This window comes from Leuciscus leuciscus (assembly GCF_965113295.1).
Source record: "Leuciscus leuciscus genome assembly, chromosome: 4".
In the NCBI taxonomy this organism is placed as follows: domain Eukaryota; kingdom Metazoa; phylum Chordata; class Actinopteri; order Cypriniformes; family Leuciscidae; genus Leuciscus; species Leuciscus leuciscus.
Window position 1 is genome coordinate 50,883,162 of NC_138728.1, and position 23,853 is coordinate 50,907,014.

At 42.3% G+C, this 23,853-nt stretch overlaps 1 protein-coding gene and 1 long non-coding RNA gene across 2 annotated transcripts in view; one reads left to right on the top strand and one right to left on the bottom strand.

Moving 5' to 3' along the window:
- The window catches only part of LOC309497084, a 126,085-nt gene that overhangs the window by 5,878 nt on the left and 96,354 nt on the right, over positions 1 to 23,853 (bottom strand). The window lies entirely within an intron of this gene.
- On the top strand, positions 4,455 to 23,480 carry LOC309497047 (uncharacterized protein). The gene is made up of 4 exons (XM_082167308.1): positions 4,455 to 5,233; positions 5,393 to 5,455; positions 5,679 to 5,753; positions 22,360 to 23,480. Exons 1-4 carry the CDS (start codon positions 5,146 to 5,148, stop codon positions 22,572 to 22,574), a joined length of 441 nt encoding a protein of 146 aa, XP_082023434.1. The 5' UTR covers positions 4,455 to 5,145; the 3' UTR covers positions 22,575 to 23,480.

Sequence of the window (23,853 nt, forward strand, 5' to 3'; positions counted from 1 at the left end):
CCAGAGGATGCCCGTCGAGGAGGGACACAAGATCGGGAAACCATACTCTGCCCGGCCAGCGCGGGGCTATAAGAAGCAGGCAAACCCGGTCCCTGCGAACTCTCTCCAGAACTCCCGGGAGAAGAGCCACTGGGGGAAAAGCGTACAGACGTAGCCTCGGCCACGTCTGTACCATAGCATCCAGTCCCAGAGGAGCTGGATGCGTGAGGGAGAACCAAAGTGGACAGTGAGACGTCTCTCGAGACGCAAACAGATCCACTTGTGCTTGGCCAAACTCCCTCCATATCAGCTCCACCACCTCGGGGTGGAGCCTCCATTCCCCGGGCCTCGGCCCCTGTCTCGACAGAGTGTCTGCTCCTATATTCTGTACCCCGGGGATGTAGGCTGCCCTGAGTGACAGCAACTTCCCCTGGGACCACAAGAGGATATGGCGTGCCAGATTGGATAATGGGTGCGAGCGCAAACCCCCTTGGTGGTTGATATAGGCGACTACCGACGTGTTGTCCGTATGCACTAACACATGGTGTCCCCTGAGATCTGTGATAAAGCTCCTCAGAGCCCGGAAGACAGCTAACATCTCTAGGCGATTGATATGCCAGGAACGATGATGGTCTTCCCACAGACCTTGAGATGAACGACCCTCTAGGATCGCTCCCCAGTCCGTGAGGGAAGCATCCGTCGTTAGCAGTTTGCGACGACAAGGAGCTCCCAGCACTGGGCCCTGGGACAGGAACCAGGGTTTCTTCCACATAACCAAGGCACGTAGGCATCGCCGCGTGACCTTGATTGTGCGAAATGGGTTGCCCCTCGGGGAAAACCCTCTGGTCCTGAGCCACCACTGCAGGGGCCTCATGTGCAGTAGTCCAAAAGGTATCACGTTGGAAGCTGCTGCCATGAGACCCAACAGTCTCTGGAACTGTTTGACAGTGAGTAGCTGGCCTAGCTTTACACTTTTCACAGCTGCAAGGATGGAATCTACACGTGGCGGTGACAGGCGCGCCTGCATCGACACTGAATCCCAAACCACGCCTAAAAAAGTGGTCCTCTGAAGTGGAGAAAGCACACTCTTCTTGACGTTCAGCCGTAACCCCAGCTCTTTCATGTGGGCGAGAACAACATCTCGATGTTGAACCGCCAACTGATATGACTGAGCTAAAATCAACCAATCGTCGATGTAGTTCATGATGCGAATACCCTGGAGGCGCAGAGGCGCCAGAGCTGCATCCACGCATTTGGTGAAAGTGCGGGGTGATAAAGCCAGGCCGAATGGAAGAACTCGATATTGGTATGCTTTGCCCCCGAAAGCAAACCTCAGGAACTTCCAATGACACGGACGGATGGAAATATGGAAATATGCGTCCTTGAGATCTATCGTGACAAACCAGTCCTCGGACCTGATCTGTGGCACGATTTGTCTCAAAGTTAACATTTTGAACTTGAGCTGCATGACTGACTCGTTCAGAACTCGAAGATCTAAAATGGGACGCAATCCCCCGTCCTTTTTTGGAACTATGAAGTACCGGCTATAAATCCCGGTTTCCCTGTTGGAGGGAGGTACATATTCTATGGCCCCTTTCTCTAACAGAGTGTTTACTTCCTGTTCCATAACCAGAACCTGCTCGGGGCCCACCACTGTGGGCAGGACCCCCATAAACCGAGGTGGGCGTTTCTTGAATTGTATCTGATACCCTTTTTCCACGGTCTGCAGGACCCAACGAGAAACATTTGACAGTAGCTTCCACGCTGTCAAAGATTCTACTAGAGGTACCAGCCTCTCGAGACTGGTTTCTGGATTTTGTTGCTGTTGAGTAGTCGGTTCGTCGCCCTGTAACGGCGCACCGGCAGAGAACGACCGAACAGACTGCTCTAGCACCCTCCTCAGAGGGGGCGGGCATCCCGAGGCCACTACGTTTCCGGGTGGACCTTGAGATATGTGCTCGCCGGAGACCGCTGCGCCCTGTAACACCGGAGGCGGCAGGGTTGGCAGAACGGTCCCCTGAGGGCACCGAAGAGAGACGGGCACCGTGAAAAGAGGTGTTAACCGCTCTGCTTCGGGGGGAACTACCCTCATTTGTCCTGAGCCCTCGGACGTCAGGACTTTTTCCCAGCAGCCTTTTTGGCGGTAATAACGGTCCGCAGATCCGTTTTACCCCTCGAAGGCTGCTGGGTTTGAGAGCGCCCTCCGTGTCCCCGAGATTTTTGTGGGGGAGCACGGGAGGACACACTCCTTTTGAGTTTTTGAGTGGCACGATGTTCAGCGCTCTTTTTAGAGGAGTGAGGCTGCTCCCGCTCAGCAGCCTCAATGAAAGAACGGCGGGGGAGAAGTTTTTGCAGTGCAGCTGCCTGTTTAGAAGCTTCTTGAGATTTAGCTACAGCACTGTTAACTGCATCACCAAAAAGACCAACAGTGGAGGCCGGAGCATCTAAGAGAACGTGTTTCTCTTTATCTTTAATATCGCTCAGATTGAGCCACAGATGCCTCTCAGTGGCCACCAGGGCTGCCATAGACCGCCCGATTGATTTAGCGGTCTCCTTGGTGGCCCTGAGAGACAGATCTGTGGCTCTGCGTAGTTCGGCCACCGTGTCAGGACCAATTCCCCCGCCCTCCTCTAAATCCCCCAATAATTCTGCTTGATAAGCCTGCATAAGGGACATCGTATGCAGACACGCTGCAGCTTGACCAGCGGTTGCATACGATTTATGAACCAGTGCTGATGTGAATTTAACTGGCTTAGAGGGAAGTGAAGGAGCCTTCAAGGAAGATGCCGTTGCTGGAGAGAGATAGCTCGCAAGCGTCTCCTCCACCTTCGGCATCTCCCCATAACCATATTCTTTATATTTATAAATGGAAGAATAGTGAGATGTTTGTGGTGTGGAATTTGAGGTAGCTAAGGCATTCAGCTTCGATAAAAGGTCAAAGGAAAGAAGAGTGAGATTACGCCTTTTGAAGAGTAGAGGAAACTTTGCCCATAATGCTGCAGTTTCAAAAAACGGAAATGGGGAAATGGTTGCTTGCAGACGCCCCAAAGAAGTAAAATCCACCTTTGACTTCACTCACTGTATCCACTGTCAAGGTCTGTACAACAGAAAGACACTATGGAGACACATCCGAACATGCCCCCAGAACCCCAAATATGAAAGCCGCACAATTGGGCAGAAGAGAGTTCAGTCAATCAACAGCTTGACCCTTCCTCCACCAGTGGATGTTAGCAAAAGTCTATGGACCATTGCTTGTGAGATGGTGAATGATAAAGTTTCAAATGTTGTCAGAAATGATCGATACATTCTTCTTTTAGGGGAGCAGATGTACAACAGGCTGAAGTTACATTCAGGAAGAAATGACTACATTAGGCAGAAAATGAGGGAAGTAGCAAGGTTGCTCATCACCGCCAGATCCCTGACACCCATTTATAATATGGAGGACTTCATCCAACCCTGCAACTTTCCTCACGTTATAAAAGCAGTAAGAGCAGTGGCAGGATTCAGTGAGGAGACAAACACCTACAAGATTCCATCACTGGCACTGAAGCTTGGACACAGCTTGGTGAAGATTGCCAACTCCGTGGAATGCAATGCATTGATGTCAGGACGCGACACGACTGCAGAGTCTGCACGAAACTTCAAGCGTTTGTATGAAAGCAAATGGAATGAGGTGGTGTCTGCAGCTGCACTGACTACTCTGGGTGAAGCTAAATGGAATAAGCCACAAGTCCTACCATTTACAGAGGATGTCAAAACACTGCACTCATTTTTGAACTCAAAACAGCAGGAGTATGTGGATGCCCTACTAGAAAAACCAAATGGCAAAAACTTTGCCACTCTTTGTAAAGTCATGCTAACACAGATTATTATTTTTAATAGACGAAGAGAGGGTGAGGTTTCCAAGATGAATGTTCAATCTTACACGTCTAGAGACCAGGCACCAGTTCACAAAGATATCGCTGTGGGACTCAGTGACTCTGAGAAAAAGCTTTGTGGGTACTTCCAAAGGGTGGAAATTCGTGGTAAGAGGGGGAGGAAGGTACCAGTGTTGCTGACCCCTAATATGGTAGTGGCCATGGATCTCCTTGTAAACATGAGAGAAAAGTGTCAAGTTCCTGTTGAGAACAAGCATTTGTTTGCTCGTCCAGGTGCTCTGTCTCATTATTGTGGTGCAGACTGTATTCGCCAGTACGCCCAAGCCAGTGGAGCAAAGCATCCAGATGCCCTTTGCTCAACAAAGCTGCGTAAGCAAGTAGCTACATTGTCCACAGTATTAAACCTTAAAGACAATGAGATGGATCAACTGGCCAACTTCCTTGGCCATGATATCAGAGTTCATCGGGAGTTCTACCGCCTCCCTGAAAGCACTCTACAGCTTGCAAAGATTAGTAAAATCCTCATTGCAATGGAAAAAGGGAAACTGCCCGAACTCCAGGGTAAAGGATTAGATGGTATAACAATAGATCCACAAGGTAAATATAATTGTCTAATATGCTTCTTAAAGGTGCATTGCGCAAGTCTCTGAGTTTTGGCAGAACTATGCCCCCTCTGGCGGCAAGCGAAACTGCAGCCAGAAGTGTGCACGCTCACGGACAAAAGTTTTCTTTTTTTTATCTTACGTGGAGTTTGCGTTGGTGTTTGAAATGAACTACAAGCCTGTCTCTTAGAATCCATCTTCTACGGAGAATGGCGGCGAATACACAAACCTGCCAGACAGCCAGGTGAGCGTGCCGTGAACGCGCATGACGTCACGCCCAGTCTAAAATTCCGGCCCGAATCCCTCTTATTTATTTTACTTTACAGGATTATAGAGACAATCTCAGTGATCAGAGAAGGGCTCATTCAGCCCATCAGGCAATTGTTTAAGCATGTATGGGTTAGAAAACGGGTATTTTTAACATGAAAAGTTGCTTAATGCACCTTTAACACAATTGGTAATCATGATTAGTTGTATTTCACAATAATGTATATTCTGTAGAGTATTAGGAGTGTTGTCAATATTTTCTAAAATATCAAACATTGGCAGGTAATTTAATACGGAAGTAATGTACTAGAAGTTTAGCTTCACAGATTTTTGTGATAGGCCACATCGATAGAAAATGAAGTAGAAATGGTGTGATAGTGGCATTCAGCAGCTTTATGCTTTTGTCTTAATCAGATGAAATGGATGTGTCCAGCAAGAGTTCCAGTGATGAGGCAGAACCGCAAACTTCAAGCTGCAGAAGTCATGAGTATGAGGATCATGTGAATGGTACATGCATTTATTCCAATTCTATACATTATTATTCCTCCAGCTCTGCCTTTACTTCATTGCTCTGGAAAATTACGCTGGATAGGAAGAGTACATTTCAGCGATTGCATGAGTCACTGTGCTGTACTTTAGATTGTTGCTCGTTTTTTCCACTATCAGCAGGAAACCTGCAAGACGAGGGACCTCAAGACGAGGGACTCCAAGTATCTTCAAAGAAAAAGGGTATAAGAAAATGTATAGTAACTCTCTTGACTAAAGTCTTGGCCTCTGCTAATCTTTGTCTGCTTTTAAGTTAAAGTTATAAGAATACCACATTTGTTGTAAAGATACTGGAGTGCAATATTAAGAGAACATAGCCTTGCAAAGTAGTACAATAAAGCATGGGCATGTTCTTATTATTCAGGTAAAGACTTGAATAATTGATTATTGAAATGCTTCATTATAGGCTCCCAGAAAACACATGTGGGTACACCTAAATCCCCCTCCATGGTAGACCTGGACGATGCCCATCTCAAACAAGGTAACCATGTTTTATTAGGAGATTAGTTTAGGACTCACACTTCAACTTGGTCCCAATATGTAGGTGTGATTTAGACATTAGTGTATGTGTGTGTGGATAGGGCTGGGGCGGTTACCGCAATACCGCGGTCATGTGACGCCTACCGCGGGTCTGAGCTCGTCACCGTCATCACCGCAAAAAAATAAATAAAAAAAAATAAACACTGGCCTACACATGTGTTCACGATCTGTAATGACATGGATTCATTGATTCTAATGACATGGATTGTGTCTAATAACATTGTGTCTTACATGGATTCAAGGTTTTCTAAACAAAACTTATCATCAAAAGTTGGAGCAAATCCGACCTTTCGCAAGTTGGGGAGAGCAATGTTCCATGACACATAATAACATTCCATTCGTAGGCTATTGACTATAACCCCTTATTTACACTCTGTGGCGTGTTACGGCTGTGACACGGCTACCGGTGTTGATCGCGCCCACTCTAGAGAGTAATCTTGACGGCACTTGCAAGAAAATGGAGTAGGCTACATAATCAAATTCACAAATATTACACCATTTAAACATTATTAAAAATACATAGGCTACTGAGTTACTAAAACAATCTTTGTCAAAGAATACACTTGTATGTTCACAGTTTGAACGTTCTTGTTTCCATTTGTTTAATTTCAAGATCTGAGGTGAATTATCCATGTTGCTTTTACAGCTACAAAGCTGGAGCACTAAATGATATTCAAAGTCACATTACACGCTTTCAACATTAAATAAAGCACATAAACAGTCCCTGAGATTATCATTGCCACACTTTGTTGTTACAGCCGCAACGTCGCAGAAAAAAAAAACTGGGGGAGTGGGGTTGAGGTTTAAAGCGGTTTACCGCTATACCGCGGTAATTTTTTGCTTTTCAACCGCGGTAAGAAAAAATCCATACTGTCCCAGCCCTATGTGTAGATCAGGACTCACACTTCACCATGGTCCCAATATGTAGGTGTGATTTAGACATCAGTGTATGTGTGTGTAGATCAGGACTCACACTTCACCATGGTCCCAATATGTAGGTGTGATTTAGACATCAGTGTATGTGTGTGTAGATCAGGACTCACACTTCACCATGGTCCCAATATGTAGGTGTGATTTAGACATCAGTGTATGTGTGTGTAGCTCAGGACTCACTTTTCAACATGGTCCCAATATGTAGGTGTGATTTAGACATCAGTGTATGTGTGTGTAGCTCAGGACTCACTTTTCAACATGGTCCCAATATGTAGGTGTGATTTAGACATCAGTGTATGTGTGTGTAGCTCAGGACTCACTTTTCAACATGGTCCCAATATGTAGGTGTGATTTAGACATCAGTGTATGTGTGTGTAGATCAGGACTCACTTTTCAACATGGTCCCAATATGTAGGTGTGATTTAGACATCAGTGTATGTGTGTGTAGCTCAGGACTCACTTTTCAACATGGTCCCAATATGTAGGTGTGATTTAGACATCAGTGTATGTGTGTGTAGCTCAGGACTCACTTTTCAACATGGTCCCAATATGTAGGTGTGATTTAGACATCAGTGTATGTGTGTGTAGATCAGGACTCACTTTTCAACATGGTCCCAATATGTAGGTGTGATTTAGACATCAGTGTATGTGTGTGTAGCTCAGGACTCACTTTTCAACATGGTCCCAATATGTAGATGTGATTTAGACATCAGTGTATGTGTGTGTAGATCAGGACTCACTTTTCAACATGGTCCCAATATGTAGGTGTGATTTAGACATCAGTGTATGTGTGTGTAGCTCAGGACTCACTTTTCAACATGGTCCCAATATGTAGGTGTGATTTAGACATCAGTGTATGTGTGTGTAGATCAGGACTCACTTTTCAACATGGTCCCAATATGTAGGTGTGATTTAGACATCAGTGTATGTGTGTGTAGCTCAGGACTCACTTTTCAACATGGTCCCAATATGTAGATGTGATTTAGACATCAGTGTATGTGTGTGTAGATCAGGACTCACTTTTCAACATGGTCCCAATATGTAGGTGTGATTTAGACATCAGTGTATGTGTGTGTAGATCAGGACTCACTTTTCAACATGGTCCCAATATGTAGGTATGATTTAGACATCAGTGTATTTGTGTGCCCTAGTGAAAATAAATATACTTAAATGTATTTTAAATACATTTATTTAGTGTTAAGTATACTACAAATACATTTAAAAAAAATTATGTACTTAACATAAATACCCTGCATAGGGTGACCAGACGTCCCGAAAAATTCGGGACAGTCCCGAAATCTAAACTGTTGTCCCGAATCCCGAATCTGGCCCTAATTGTCCCGAAAATTATACTAAAGCAAAATCTTGAGTAGTTATTGTCTGATAAACATTAAAAACTGTCTGCGGAGGTTGAGGCCGGCGACACACTGGCTGCGTGGCGTGTCCGTTTTTATTTCGGCTCCCCTGTTAACAGGTTAGAGCTAGCACACTGCCTGCGTGACACGCGCGTCTCAGGCGCGCCTCGAGCCGCGCGGAAATAGAACCGACGCCTATTTTTCACGCGACACGCAAGCGTGTTGGAAGCGTTTCCAGGCAAAATAGAATAGGAAAAGATGTTTGTATGTCATTTTGACATGAAAACATATTAATAAATGACATTTTGATGTTTGAAAGTTTAAGTTTTTACATAAATGCAGATATAAATGTAATAAAAATATATATATGATCGATTTTCAAATATTGCACCTGTCAATACAGAACGAAATATTCTTATTCTGTAGCCTATTTTGCCTATTATTAGAGCGCAAGTTGCTGCCGCCGCGAGGACAGTCACTGCTGCACGCGTAAAGGAGTGATTGATTGTGATTGATTGTTCGCGGCACTGCAAAAACATACTTCACTACACAATTATCTCGTTATTTTCGTTTAAGCTTATTAGCGTTAGGCTATACTGAAAGGTCTGATTTACTAACAACAGTCATTGTTTTTTTTTGTTTTCACAATGACATTTGAGGTCATGATTTTAATGTGTTTTTTTTAGGGGGGGGGGGGGGGGGGGTGGCAGACTAAAGAATAATGACAGACTGTTGATCTTTGAATAAAAATATGTTTGGTTCTGGTTTGAAATTCATTATCTTTTATTATAGGCTACGCAGTCTAATATCATAGAAGCCCCCCATCCCGTCACCCCAGACCCATAGACCCCCCCCCCCCCCGTCCCGAATTTCAGCCAATCTCATCTGGTCACCCTAACCCTGCAATTGTATTTTTGGTATACTAAACCGTTATACTTAAAGTCTGCTTAACTGGAATAAGTAATTCTGTAAGGTTCAACTAAAGATATACTTTGTATTGTGCTAAAATGGAACTATTGCAAGTATACTTAAAGGTGCATTAAGCAAGACTCTGAGTTTTTGCAGAACTATGCCACCTCTGGCGGCAAGTGAAACTGCAGCCAGAGATGTGCACGCTCATGGACCACACGCGCACGCTTGCACGAGCACGAGCTGTTCATAACCAAAGGAGCATCAGCCGCAAATCTTTTGTTTACAATCATAATGTCTTCAGAGGTAATAAAGTTATAAATCTGCAAGTCATTTTAAATATGTGAAAGGAAAGGCAATTGAGTAAATTACACACTTATGTGTGAGGGAAAAACGGGGGTAGTAGAAAACTTCGTTTTTTATTTCCATCTATCTCCATGTTGAACTGTGTTATGTGTTTACTGTATCCACTTATGATTGTATTATTATGGAAACACGTTCATGAACAATATAAGTTGTTACTTTGTAAAAGCTCAAAGCACAGTCGGTCAAAAAAGTACACTCAATTGTCTCAAGGTAATAAACAATTAAATGGCACTATGACGTTACCATAAAAGCCAAACAGGCTAATACGCCGAAGATTTGCGGGGGTTTAGCCTGTTTTATTGATCTGCTAAGTAGCATATTCCAATAGCAATACATCCTAATTAAGCAGTAATTACTTACTTTTTTAATTACTGTTTGCTAAAAATTTGTGTCTAATTATCTAACTTATAGCCTATATCAGCATTTTATATCACACTCAAGATATTTGAACTATTTTAATCGAATAGCAAATCATTAAACTACATGTAGTGCAGATTTATTTAGTAGATATTTTGAAAAAAGCCAACTGAGAATCCCATTTGAGCCCTAGAGCAGACCGGAGATCTCTCCATTTATTGAAAGCCTTCCCTATGTTTACTCTCGTCTTATTCAATTTTGCCCTTTTGGTTGCACTAGAGACAAGTTTTCTTTTTTTTATCTTGCGTGGAGTTTGCGTTGGTGTTTGAAATGAACTACAAGCAGGTCTCTTACGGAGAATGCCGATGAATACACAAACCTGCCAGACATAGCTATGTGAGCGTGCCGTGAACGCGCATGACGTCACGCCCAGTCTAAAATTCCGGCCCGAATCCCTCTTATTTATTTTACTTTACAGGATTATAGAGACAATCTCAGTGATCAGAGAAGGGCTCATTCAGCCCATCAGGCAATTGTTTAAGCATGTATGGGTTAGAAAACGGGTATTTTTAACATGAAAAGTTGCTTAATGCACCTTTAAGGTACACTTTAAATATCTTGCATTTAAATTATACAGTGATCAAACTATCTTTACTAATAGTGATATTAAACACATACAGTGGGGTAAATAATTATTTGATCCCCTGCTGATTTTGTAAGTTCGCCCACTTACAAGGAAATGAAGGGTCTATAATTTTTATGTAGGTTTATTTTAACGGCTAGAGACAGAATATTAACCAAAAAATCCAGAAAAACACATTATATAAAAGTTGTAAATTGATTAGCATTTAATCGAGTGAAATAAGTATTTGATCCCCTTCCAACTAGGTCTGGGCGATATGACCAAAATCTCATGTCATGATATAAGTCATCTCATATCCCGATAACAATATATATCACAATATAGTAAATTTTTTGTAAATTCAATCAATTAATAGTTTATATTTTCCACATGGAAAAGACACTTTAAGTTACAAAATTAAAATGTATTACATAAATGATTAGATATGTTTAACATGTTCAAGCAAAAACTGTAGCAAAATGATCATTTAAATGTTATTTGTCTTAATTGCATTTAGACTCACAGTTAAGACTAGCCTGACAAGCCAGACCCACATCAAGATGTTGGGTCTGGGAACCATTGGCAGGACTCAATCCGAGGGGCGGGATAAACGGTTGTCTTTCAAATTCCCTCTGCATGCAATAGGATAGCGCTACAACCAACCAGAGTAACGAAGAAGGTGACGTAGTCAGAGCGACGGAATTGAGTCCATGCCGATCTTTGTTCTTTTCTTAAAGAAAAGCTTAACTCCAAGTCTTCCAGAGTCGCGGCCAAAGCCGATTCAAAAGACCGTTGTTCGCTAGCAGCAGCAGCAGCTCTTCTTTGTTTTCAAGTAGCAGGGAATTCATGCGGAACCGTCATTATGTTAAGCCCGCCCACCGACTCTATACATGATGTGATTGGCCTGACTAGAGTTTGGTTTTTCCAGCTCGAAAGCCAACGGAGAGTTGCTAGACGACACTGGCTGCAAAATAAAATTTGCTGCGGCTAGGGTGCGTCTAGATTTGTAGGCTAAGTTAAGACACTTGCGATTGCATTTTCATGTCCCGCAATGAATGTAACAAAATTCAATGTGCAAACTAAAAATGCATTCCGAGCCGATCACGTCTCCGCCCCCACCTGCCCTGTCAATCACTGCATGAAGTTGGCCCCACCCAATGCCCAATCGTTTTTACTTCGTTTGTGCTGTACATTTTTTGTTTTTGCTGCTTCGGTTTTTTAGGTATTAAAGTAATAATTTATAGGTCATTTTGAGCTCATTTTGAGCCCCACATGCTCCAAATAAAATAGTCTTGTACGTTTGTGCCAGTTAAAGTTTTGTTTGTGCTGCTTCGGTTTTAAGATATTAGACATTTAATTACAGGTGATGACGTCATTCACACCTGTATGCCCCCCGACCTGCTCCACATTCACCAAAAATATTCTTGTTTGTTTGTGCTTCGTTTGTGCCGGTAAAAGTTTTGTTTGTTCTGCTTCGTTTTTTTAAATATTAGACCGAGTTCTAGATGATCACGTCACCAGCCCCCCGACCTGCTCCAAATTCTCCCAAAATAGGCTCAATCGTTTGTGCTTTGTTTGTGCCGATAAACGTTTAATTTGTGCTTCTTCGGTTTCTTAGAATGACCAATACATTTAATATCTGAGGACACTGCCCCCCACATGCTCCAAATTCAAGCAAAAAAAGTCTTGTTTGTTTGTGCTGGTAAAAAATTTGTTTGTGCTGCTTCGGTTTTTAAATTATGAGACACTGAACTATAGACGATGACGTCACCAGCCCCCGGCCTGCTCCATATTCACCCAATAAAGGCTAGTCTTCTATGAATTTGACCCGTCAGATTCCGTGACCCTATATATTTATTAATATCGGATCAATATTCTTTATCAAATAGAGAGGGGAGATGGTTACACATCAAATAAGTCACTTTATTGAACATCACATTCAGTTATGAAGAAATAAAGAGCGGTCACATTTTTCGGTAACTATGAATTAGTAAAAGGCCTATGCATTTGTAAGGAAAAACTGTTATTTGAAATGGCTATTAACCGGTTAATAACATTATTTTATCGTTCTGTTAAATATTAAAATTTTGCAGTCAACCAATCACGAATTCAAATAGTCATCATAGGTAAGTCGCAATGGCAATGCGCTGGCGTTAGTTTTACCGAGAATGTATATGTAACGGTCCAACAATTAGGCCTACATTTCAGTGAAAATGAATAGTGGGTAATATGCAGCTTGTTGTGTTTTGAAACCAGCGAAAATTGCAGGATAGTGTAGAACATGTTTGCCAATGAACATCTAATGGTTCAGAGAAGGCTTGGGAGAAAGAGCTGTGGTCAGATGAGACCAAAATTGAGCCCTTTGGCATCAACTCGCCGTGTTTGGAGGAAGAGAAATGCTGACTGTGACCCCAAGCACACCATCCCTAAAGTCAAGCACAGAGGGGGAAACATCATTGTGGGAAAGAAGCATATTATGGTCTTTGAATGGGCAAGCTAACACTCTTAAGGCCCGTACACACCGGGACGAATTTCGCGCGCGATATTCGCCGACATTTAACGCCTCGTGACTAAACAATGGGCGCCAATGTGAGTGTGCACACGACGCGAAAAACGGCACGCGCAAAAGCGTAATTTTTTTTTAAACGCCTCGGGTTCGTTTTTTTGGTTTGACGCGCTGCGTCAAAAACTATCCGACCAATGAGATTGCCGCTTTTGCTCACGTGTCTGGAGCTTCTGAAGTTACAGTAAAACACAACTTGGGGGCGCTCAAACACAAAACGGTCTTGCCGAGCACACATACGTAACAGCGAAGAAGATATACGCCAAGTAGCGTCTACACTGCCCATAGACAGACACTGCCGGGAAGAAATGACGAGGAAGATGCAAGGCAAGATGAATGTAGAGCTGCTGGTCTCATTGGTGTCGGAACATAAAGAACTATATGACAAACGCGACAGCGACTACAAAAATCTTGTTAAAAGAGAACTGTTATGGAGTGGTATTGCAGAGTATGTACTGTTATGGAGTGGTATTGCAGAGTATAGACTGTTATGGAGTGGTATTGCAGAGTATAGACTGTTATGGACTGGTATTGTATTTCTGTTTTACATTAAGCGCCATCTAATGTCAGGGAATGAATTTGCATGTTCACTTGGCTCATCGTCAGCGAAAAACGCTTGGGTGTGAACACAAAAAACGCGTTGAAAAACGCTGGCGAATAACGCGCGCCGATATTCGTCCCGGTGTGTACGGGCCTTTACAGTGTAGTTGAATTGCAACTTTGTCATCAAAATACATTTGAAGTTTATGCTGAGTGAATTCTGCATTTCAAAACTTATATACCAGAGTATATTTAAAGTGCACTTGAAGTATACTTGGAATAGTTCCACTTTAGCACAAACAAGGATATTAAATACAACTTTAGTTGAACTTCACCACTACTTTTGGACTAAAATGCATTTAGTACAAAATTTGTTGTTCCAATTTAGCAGACTTTAAGTAAACCAATTTTGTGTGTTTCCACCAGTGTGCCCTGTATTATTTAGAAAAAATGACCAGAGTCGCAGATCAGTTTAACACATGCGGGTCTATCCTTTTATTTTTCTTCTACCCCCCAAACCCACAGCTTCACATACCACTCCGTTCACCCACTGCCCCCTAGAGCAGGGGTTTTCAAACTTTTTGTGTGTGTGGACCACTATTTGTAATCAAGAATTTTCGCGGACCACCTCATAATACACATAATAAAATATGTCTACACAGAGTCCTACCTGAATTAATCTGCACCTCTAAATAGGCTTACTAGCTCTGAAACTATCATTGGTCATCACATCAGTACAACAGGCTTGTTAAAAGAAAGTTTACTGCACACAATGGCTGCCACATATTTTATTTATTTATTTACTCAAGCGCCCGAGGGCATAATCAGGTTCATTTGAACAACAAGCTTATTTCCATAGCAATGGAGTAGGCCTATGAAATCTATACAGTAATAAGAACACTGGAATATAGTCAACATTTCAAAACCTTTGGCGATTTTAGGGGATTATTAATCTTCAGAGTTTTACAAGTCCTCAAAAAGTAGGCTTGAGTTTGTCCACTTAACAGCACATCCGCAAAACATTTCAGAAACGAGAGATCAAGAAACTAACTGGAAATTAAAATAATAACAGGCCTTATTCATTCCATTTATAAACATTTCGATTTATATAAACTACCTATGCCTAACTGTGCGTTCACACCGGACGCGAATAGCGCGTCAAATTCAAAAAGGGATCATATGTCAAATTCGCGCCTGCCGTGTCTAGTGATACGCTTGACCACTTTGTATAAATTCACGCCACGCGTCAAGAGCGAAATAGTTTGAAGCGAAATTTCGTCCGGTGTGAACGCACCATTAAAGGCTATGCGTGTGATGTGATAATGAGAACATATTTGCCTCTGCCCTTTTCTCTTCAGAGAACCTGTTGCTATCCACCGAACCAATGTTGTGGACTTGTGGTTCTAACAGCACTGAACTTGAATGTCACGGCCGAACACCACTAGGCTATATTTTAGTAATCACACAATAATTTGACAATTTAATAAAAAAGTTATATCAATATAGGCCTACATATTCTTTTTACCTTTTTTTTTTTTTATGGGAATTTCCTGGTAAAATGAAGGTAAAAAAAATATATATATATATTATTTAATATTTTATTTAGCCTTTCCACGGACCACCTGCAGTACCCTCACGGACCACTAGTGGTCCGCGGATCACAGTTTGGGAATGGCTGCCCTAGAGCATATATTCAGGAACTCCCTAACATATATGGAATTACAAGTCTTTTATTCTTGGCGGCAGTGGCGCAGTGGTTCATGTAGGTTGTCTACAAACCGAAAGGTTGGTGGTTCAATCCCCGGTTCCACCTGACCAAGTGTCGAGGTGTCCATGAGCAAGACACCTAACCCCAGCTGCTCCCGACGAGCTGGGTGGCGCCTTGCATGGCTGACACCGCCGTCTGTGTATGAATGAGTGAGTGAATGGGTGAATGTAAGGCTATGTAAAGCGCTTTGGTGGCCACAGGTCTGTGAAAGCGCTATATAAATGCAGTCCATTTACCATTTACCATTCAAACTTGAATATTACATCCCCCTTCTTTGAGAGCTTGGCATACTATGAACACAATGTGGCAACTGTGCAACTCTTTAAGATATAACATATCAGTGCCACAACCAGCATAAAGAACGAAAAGTAAACAACATAATTATATCAACGATAATGACAAATTATTATTATTATTTTTTATATAGGGCAGTGATCCGCCTACACCCTTTACAGTTATAGATCAAGGACGTCCGGATCTGGTAAAGTAAAGTGGAGGAACATAGTCAGTGTTCTTTGTGTCTGTCTGCTTAGGTTGATCCATGGGCACTGTGTGCTGAATGCTCGAAGACATTCTAGGCTCGGCAGTGGTAGGCTGTGCTCTATCTGGCACAAGGTGACGACGATTCCTGCGGAAGACTTGGCCTCCTGCAGTACAGCAGGTTTAATGACTACAGCAGGCTTCCATTTACCTGACTCCTGAATTCGGACGTGGTCCCCAGCCCTTAGTGGTGTGAGTGGTTTTGCTGACCTGTTGTAGTACTTTGCTTGATGTTGTTGCTTTTGCTCACGCCTTGCATGAACATAATTTCCACTGACAGTTTCAGGCTGCAACTGTTGGCTGGTAGTTGGTAAAATGGAGCGTAGTCTTCTGCTCATCAGTAGTTGGGCAGGTGATCTGAAACCATCCACTGGGGTGTTCCTGTACTCCAACAGATATGGGTCTTTCTTGTCCGCTTTTGCTTTGTCCATTAGTGATTTGGCAATCTGCACTGCTTTCTCACTGAGCCCATTGCTCTGTGGGAAATGCGGACTACTTGTGACATGCACAAAGTCCCATGTCCGAGCAAAGTTCTCAAACTCTTTTGAGCTGAATTGAGGCCCATTGTCTGAGATGACCTTTTCAGGAATCCCATGTGCTGCAAATACTTTTTTTAGTTTCAGGATCACTGCAGCAGCAGCAGTCGTCACTATTCCAAGTGAGTAAATCAGTACCGACAATCTGCCATGGCCGGTTTGGTATAGGATGGGAAATGAGAGGCTCTTTTGCATTTGACATACGACGCTCAAGACAAATGGAGCACTGTTCGACCATGCAGGCGATCTGTTTGGACATGCCTGGCCAGAAAATAATGTCCCTAGCGCATTGTTTGGATTTCTCGATTCCCATGTGGCCTGCATGAATGCGTTTAAGCATCTCTTCTCTCAGCTGCATGGGAATTACAATCTTTTCTCCCTTGAAGACCATGCCGCCCATCTCAGATAACTCGTCCCTATGATTCCAGTATTCTAGAATGGCTGTAGGGCATCGCTTTCTTTCAGCAGGCCATCCTTCTTTGATCACTTTCTTTAGCGTGGACATTTGGACATCTCTTTCAGTTTGTTCTTGAATATTGCTGAGCTTCGCATCACTGACAGGGAGAGCACTGAGTACGGTATGCACTTGCACATCCATCTCCTCACTAAGGCTGTGATCGGCGCAAGGCAACGATTTCCTTGACAGCGTGTCGGCCACTGGAATATTTTTCCCAGGAATGTGTACAATGGTGAAATTGTACTTTTGCAGTTGCCAGATCATCCTTTGCAGTCTTGGTGGTGCTGCAGCTAGTGGCTTTCTGATGATCGATTCCAGGGGTTTATGATCGGATTCCACTGTTACGTGCCGTCCATAAACATATTGATGAAATCTTTTGCAACCCCAGAGGATAGCCAGGAGCTCTTTCTCGATCTGAGCGTATCTTATTTCTGAGTCCGTGAGTGACTTTGAGGCATATGCAAGTGGTTTACCTTCCTGCTGCAACACTGCACCTAATCCATATTTGGAGCCATCCACTTGCAGTGTGAGGTCTTTGCTTGTGTCGAAAAATTACAACATAGGTCCTGGTTCCCTGGTAATGATGTCTTTCATCCTTTGGAACGCTGTGTCATGTTGCTTGTCCCATACGAACATCATTGTCCTGCCGCAGTAGCTGTCTCAGAGGTGCATTTATGTCTGAAAGGTCTGGTGCAAATTTTGAAAGATAATTGACCATTCCCAGAATTGTTTCTAGTTCAGCACGATTCTTAGGTGGAGGCATCTCTTTTACGGCCTCCACCTTGTGAGGGTCCGGTTTGATTCCATCTTTGGAAAGACGGTGGCCAAAGTAGCTGACTTCCGGGATGCAAACAGTTCTTTTCTCAGGATTAAGGCGTACCCCTTTTTCTCTGGACCTTTCCAGCATCCTCCTGAGATTATGGTCATGTTCCTCTTTTGTTTTTCCTGTAAACCAAGATATCATCCACGATGGCCACAACTCCAGGCAGACCTTCGTAAATATCATTTATTTTCTGTTGAAAGATGTCCTGGGCTGAGACAATGCCAAAGGGTAGGCGACGAAATCGGTATCTACCGAATATCGTATTGAAAGTGGTCAGTTTCGAGGCTTTTTCAGAAAGCTTGATTGCCCAGTAGCCGGATCTAGCATCCATTACACTGAAGTAACGGGCTCCTGACAACTTTGGTGTGATGTCATCTAGCGTAGGCATAGGATAGTGTGGACGCTTTATAGCCTTATTAAGATCACGTGGATCCAGACAGACTCTCAGCTTACCAGTTTTGGGCTTTTCGACCACGCAAAGGGCATTTACCCAATCTGTCGGCTCTGTCTCTTTCACAATGATATTTTGCTCCTCCATGGAGTCCAGCTCCTCTTCGCAGGGCGAAAGGAACTCTCCTCGGTGGGTGAATGACTGGCGTGGCTGTTGGGTCCAGCTGAATGTTGCATTTTCCAGGAAAAATGCCTGTAAACACATCAGTAAATTCATCTACAATCGACTCAGAATCTTTCTCTGGGGAGGATACAGACAGCACCAGCTTAATCATGTCTTAAGTCCAAACATGCTTTTAATCCAAGCACGGGTAGTGACTGGGTGTCCACAATGAAGAAGTCTAGTGGCATGGCATTCTCTTTATATTTGCAGTGCAGTTGGCAGGTGCCTTTAACTGACAATGACTGTCCACCGTATCCTGTGAGCTTTTTGTGAGTTTGCTGCATCTTTGTTTTTGGTGCAAATTTTTTGAAGTCTCTTTGAGGTATTACATTAACCTGAGCACCCGTGTCCAGTTTGAATCTCAACGGCAAACCGTATTCTCTTATTTCAATCTCAGCAAAAGCTTGCTCTGATGAAGTAAATGTGTTTGCATTTGTGACACAGTCAATAAAGAATTCACTACTCACGTCTGGGTATCCATCTTCATGTTTGTTTTCACTTACACAGTGCACAGATTTCGATTTTGACTTGCAAACCTTTGCGAAATGGTTCCACTTTCCACATTTCGCACACTGCTTTCCCTTTGCTGGACATGTCTCTCTCCTTTTGTGTTCTTTCCCGCAGTACCACATATTTGGAGGCGTTCTATGTGCACATTGTTTGTTTTTGAGTTTTTCTGAAAGCTCTGACGCGTTTTTGGATGCTTTCCTATAGTGTGCACTTGTTGCGCATGCTCTGCATTTGTGCTGCCGGTGGCCATACTTTTCATCTGTGCCTGCGCAATCTCATGCGATCTGGCAAAGTCGATTGCTTTTTCTAATGTTAGTTCAGCACCCTGATTGAGTAATTTCTCCCGAACATGTGGGGAATAAATGCCGAAAACGACACGGTCTCTCACCATCTCATCTGGATTAGTGTAGCCGCAGTCTTTAACGAGCAGTCTGAGTTCAGTGACAAACTGATCAAATGTTTCCGTGGCGCACTGCGTTTTCTCATTAAACTTGTCTCTGGCAAAAATTGGGTTTGCCTTTGGTACTACGTAAGCTTCAAATTTGTTGTAGTAAGTTTTGAGCGACTTAGCTTCATCCTCATTGAGAGTCCATGTGTTATAGATATCCCGTCCTTTCTCTCCAATCCATAAGAGCAGGTTGCTGCATTTCTCCGTCTCCTCCTTGCGGCGAAACGGCCCCGAAAACATCAGTTCAACGTGCTGTTTAAACTTTCTCCATGCATCGGGAAGATTCTGTGACTCCCAATCCATTCGTGGTGCAGGCACTCCGGCAGTATCCATCTTCGCGATTCACTCTGACACCATGTATTATTTAGAAAAAATGACCAGAGTCGCAGATCAGTTTAACGCGGGGGTCGGCAACCTGCGGCTCTAGAGCCACATGCGGCTCTTAAGCGCCGCCCTAGTGGCTCCCTGGAGCTTTTTTAAAAATATGAAAATGGAAAAAAAAAATGTTGTTTTAATATAATTTCTGTAGGAGGAAAAACATGACAAACATTCTTAACCCTTTCGCACGTACGATCGCATCGGTGTGATCAGAACAGTCAGTGCATGACGTGATCAACTGCTAAATTCAAATGTGCTTTCGCGCGTTGACTGGCGCTGAGCCAGAGACAGGCGCGCTCAGCTGTCATATATCACAACTTTTCAGTGTTTTCAACCACATAATGTTTATTTTAGGTTTCAGACATATAAGTACTAAAAAAACAATACATTTAGAGTTTGTAAAATACACACTGCATGTTAAAGGAAGAGGCAATAATCCTTTCCATTATAATTAGACACGTTTAATTCATATCAGATATACATTGTGTAAGTAACTTTAAAGTTTACTCTATTCTTCTCCCAGTTCACCAGCCACTTACTTTGATGTATTTCGGGAGAAGTGGATGAATTCACGTGTTGTAAATCCAACAGATCCGATTCTCTGAACTGCGTCTGCGGCACAAACTAAGATGGCAGCGCATACAGCTCAACTAACGCGATCGTTATAAAGGTGTTTAAACAACAAAACACTTCCACTTGCATATATTTGACAATCGGAATATCAGATATTTCATGCCATATCTAACAAATGTGTGAATATTTTGAATAAAAAGGAAAAATGACATGAAAGCAGATCATCATTCATTCAGCTTTGTTGTTGCTGCGGTGTCACGTGACACGCAATGACGCGTCACCTTGGAAACCATAAAGTGACACATTCTAAATAACGGTCGCCTTGAAAAACTCACGCTGGGGGGGTCAGTCAGAATATTTTAAACTTACGTGTGAAAGGGTTAAAGTTTTTCAACGTTGTAAAAATAATACACAAATAAATAAAACGTAATACATTAAAATTATAATGGAAGTTAAACTTAAAGCACCATCGTAGAGTAGTCACGTGGTGCGTCATTCTCTCCAGGATGCGCTGCAGGGAAAATAAACATTTAATCATGAATGCTCATTATGTATTTGTAGCCTAGGCTACTTATCATTTTGATACTAGGGGGCTAATAAAGCTAATATAGACACTTACAGCATGTGTTGCCTTCATTATAAGGCTTATATAAGGCTTTCATTTTTTGCGGCTCCAGACAGATTTTTTTTTTTTTTTTTGGTACAATATGGCTCTTTAAACATTTTGGGTTGCCGACCCCTGGTTTAACGCATGCGGGTCTATCCTTTTATTTTTCTTCTACCCCCCAAACCCACAGCTTCACATACCACTCCGTTTACCCACTGCCCCCTAGAGCATATATTCATGAACTCCCTAACATATATTGAATTACAAGTCTTTTATTCAAACTTGAATATTACATGCCCTAAATACATTTAGTTATACTAAAGTATATATGAATAAATTAAGGGTTAGGTCACCTGAAAATGAAAATTAGCCCATGATTTACTCACCCTCAAGTCATCCTAGGTGTATATGACATTCTTCATTCAGACGAAAACAATCAGAGTTATATTACAAAAAATTCCTGGCTCTTCCAAGCTTTATAATGGGAGTGAATGGCTGTCCATAAAAAAGCATCCGTCCATGATAAAATAACTACATACGGCTCTGTGGGGTTAATAAAGGCCTTCTGAAGTGAAGCGATGTTCGTGTAAGAACAATATCCATATTTAAAACTTTATTGACTAAAATAACTTGCTTCCAGCAGACAGCCAAAAACATACAACATTCAAAACATAAACGGCTATTCACTGCCATTATAAAGTTTGGAAGAGCCAGGAATTTTTTTTATATAACTCAGATTGTTTTCGTCTGAAAGAAGAATGTCATTCACCTAGGATGACTTCAGGATGAGTAAATAATGGGCTAATTTTCATCTTTGGGTTAACTATCCCTTTAAGTATACTATTTTTTCACTAGGGTGTAGCTCAGGACTCACTTTTCACCATGGTCCCAATATGTAGGTGTTATTTAGACATCAGTGTATGTGTGTGTAGAACAGGACTTAGTATTCACCATGGTCCCAATATGTAGGTGTGATTTAGACATCAGTGTATGTGTGTGTAGATCAGGACTTAGTATTCACCATGGTCCCAATATGTAGGTGTGATTTAGACATCAGTGTATGTGTGTGTAGCTCAGGACTCACTTTTCACCATGGTCCCAATATGTAGGTGTGATTTAGACATCAGTGTATGTGTGTGTAGCTCAGGACTCACTTTTCACCATGGTCCCAATATGTAGGTGTGATTTAGACATCAGTGTATGTGTGTGTGTAGCTCAGGACTCACTTTTCAACATGGTCCCAATATGTAGGTGTGATTTAGACATCAGTGTATGTGTGTGTTTAGCTCAGGACTCACTTTTCAACATGGTCCCAATATGTAGGTGTGATTTAGACATCAGTGTATGTGTGTGTGTAGCTCAGGACTCACTTTTCAACATGGGGCCAATATGCATGATTTAAACATCAGTAATTCTGTGGAAATTAATGTTGCTCATCTTGCTTGTTGTAGATGCATTACATTTATGGATACGCAGTATCTTGAGCCCTTTTGAGCCATGGCACTTTTAAAAACAGAGAATTACTATATAGCATTGGTATGTAACAATATTTTGTGAGTCTTAATGTTAATGTTCTCTCTGGCTTTGACTGAATTGCTTTGTATTTTAGGAATTACATTTCATTTAATGTGTTATTTATTTATTATTAGGTACAAAAGTCAAAAGGAAGTGGTCGGAAGAAGAGGTTGGAGCGGTTGAAAAGCACATGATGCATTTCATACACAGCTGTCGAGTGCCTGGGAAAACGGTCTGTGTCTCATGCCTGTTGGCCGAACCTCAGGCACTGAAAAACAGAGACTGGTCTGCTGTCAAGTTCTATGTTAATAACAGAATTACTGCTTTGAAAAGACAACAGAGTCGGTAGGACAGATTTTTCTACACATTTTTTCTTAAAGGGTTAGTTCACCCTAGAATGAATACTGTCAGTAATTATTCTCCCTCATGTTGTTTCAACCCCGTAAGACTTTCGTTCATCTTCAGAACACAAATTAAGATATTTCTGATTAAATCTGAGAGCTGGCTCACTCCTCCATAGGCTTCTAGGTAATCGAGATCTGCCATCCCAGAAACGTTCATTAAAATAGAAGACATTGTTTAAAATAATCCAACTGACTACAGTGGCTCAACCTTAAGTTTATTGCATCACACACATGACCATCAGCCAATAGTGAGCCTACGTTCTGATGTACAACCCAGAAGCGTTGCGCTGTTACACTACGTGAACTCACTCAGAGAAACACAGAAGAACATGAAGAGTTGAATAAAGTCGTTATTTGTGTTTGTTTTTTGCGCACAAAAAGTATTCTCGTCGCTTGATAAACTTAAGGTCGAGCCACTGTAGTCACTTGGATTATTTTAAACAATGTCTTCTATTTTAATGAACGTTTCTGGGATGGCAGATCTCGATTACCTAGAAGCCTATGGAGGAGTGAGACAGCTCTCAGATTTAATCAGAAATATCTTAATTTGAGTTCTGAAGATGAACGAAAGTCTTACGGGGTTAAAACAACATGAAGGCGAGTAATTACTGACAGTTTTCATTCTTGGGTGAACTAACCCTTTAAATTGATTTGAGTTTAAGGCGTTATAAAGCCGTCTTTGATTTTCGCAAGAATTGTTAAATTGTTAATTTTGTTGGTGCTTCAGTTCTGGGACCCCAATTCCATTGCCTAACATGGAGTGTTTTCCAAATGTTTTTTTGTTTGTTTGTTGGATGCTGTTTTATAATAAATGTTGCTTGTTACTACAGCAATAAAACAGATCTTGTGAATTCAGTAGTGGATCTATACTTTATGTAATAGGTTGCCCTTTGCTTCTATGATAAATAATCTTGTTTTAGTGAGTGTCTGGAGAAGCACTAGCCTGGCAAGCCAGACCTACATCAAGATGTTGGGTCTGGCAACTCCCCATAGACACGCTCAATCCGAGGGGCGGGATAAACGGCTGTCTTTCAAATTCCCTCTGCACGCAATAGGACAGCGCTTCAACCAACCAGAGCGTTTTCCCAACAGCGGAGCTAGTTGATAGATTAAACTTTTGCCGTATCTGGCTGGCAAAATTACGAACACATCTTCCTTTTTTTAAGAATGACTTCAGTGCTGTTCTATGCTCTTTTCTCAAAGAAAAAACTTAACTCCAAGTCC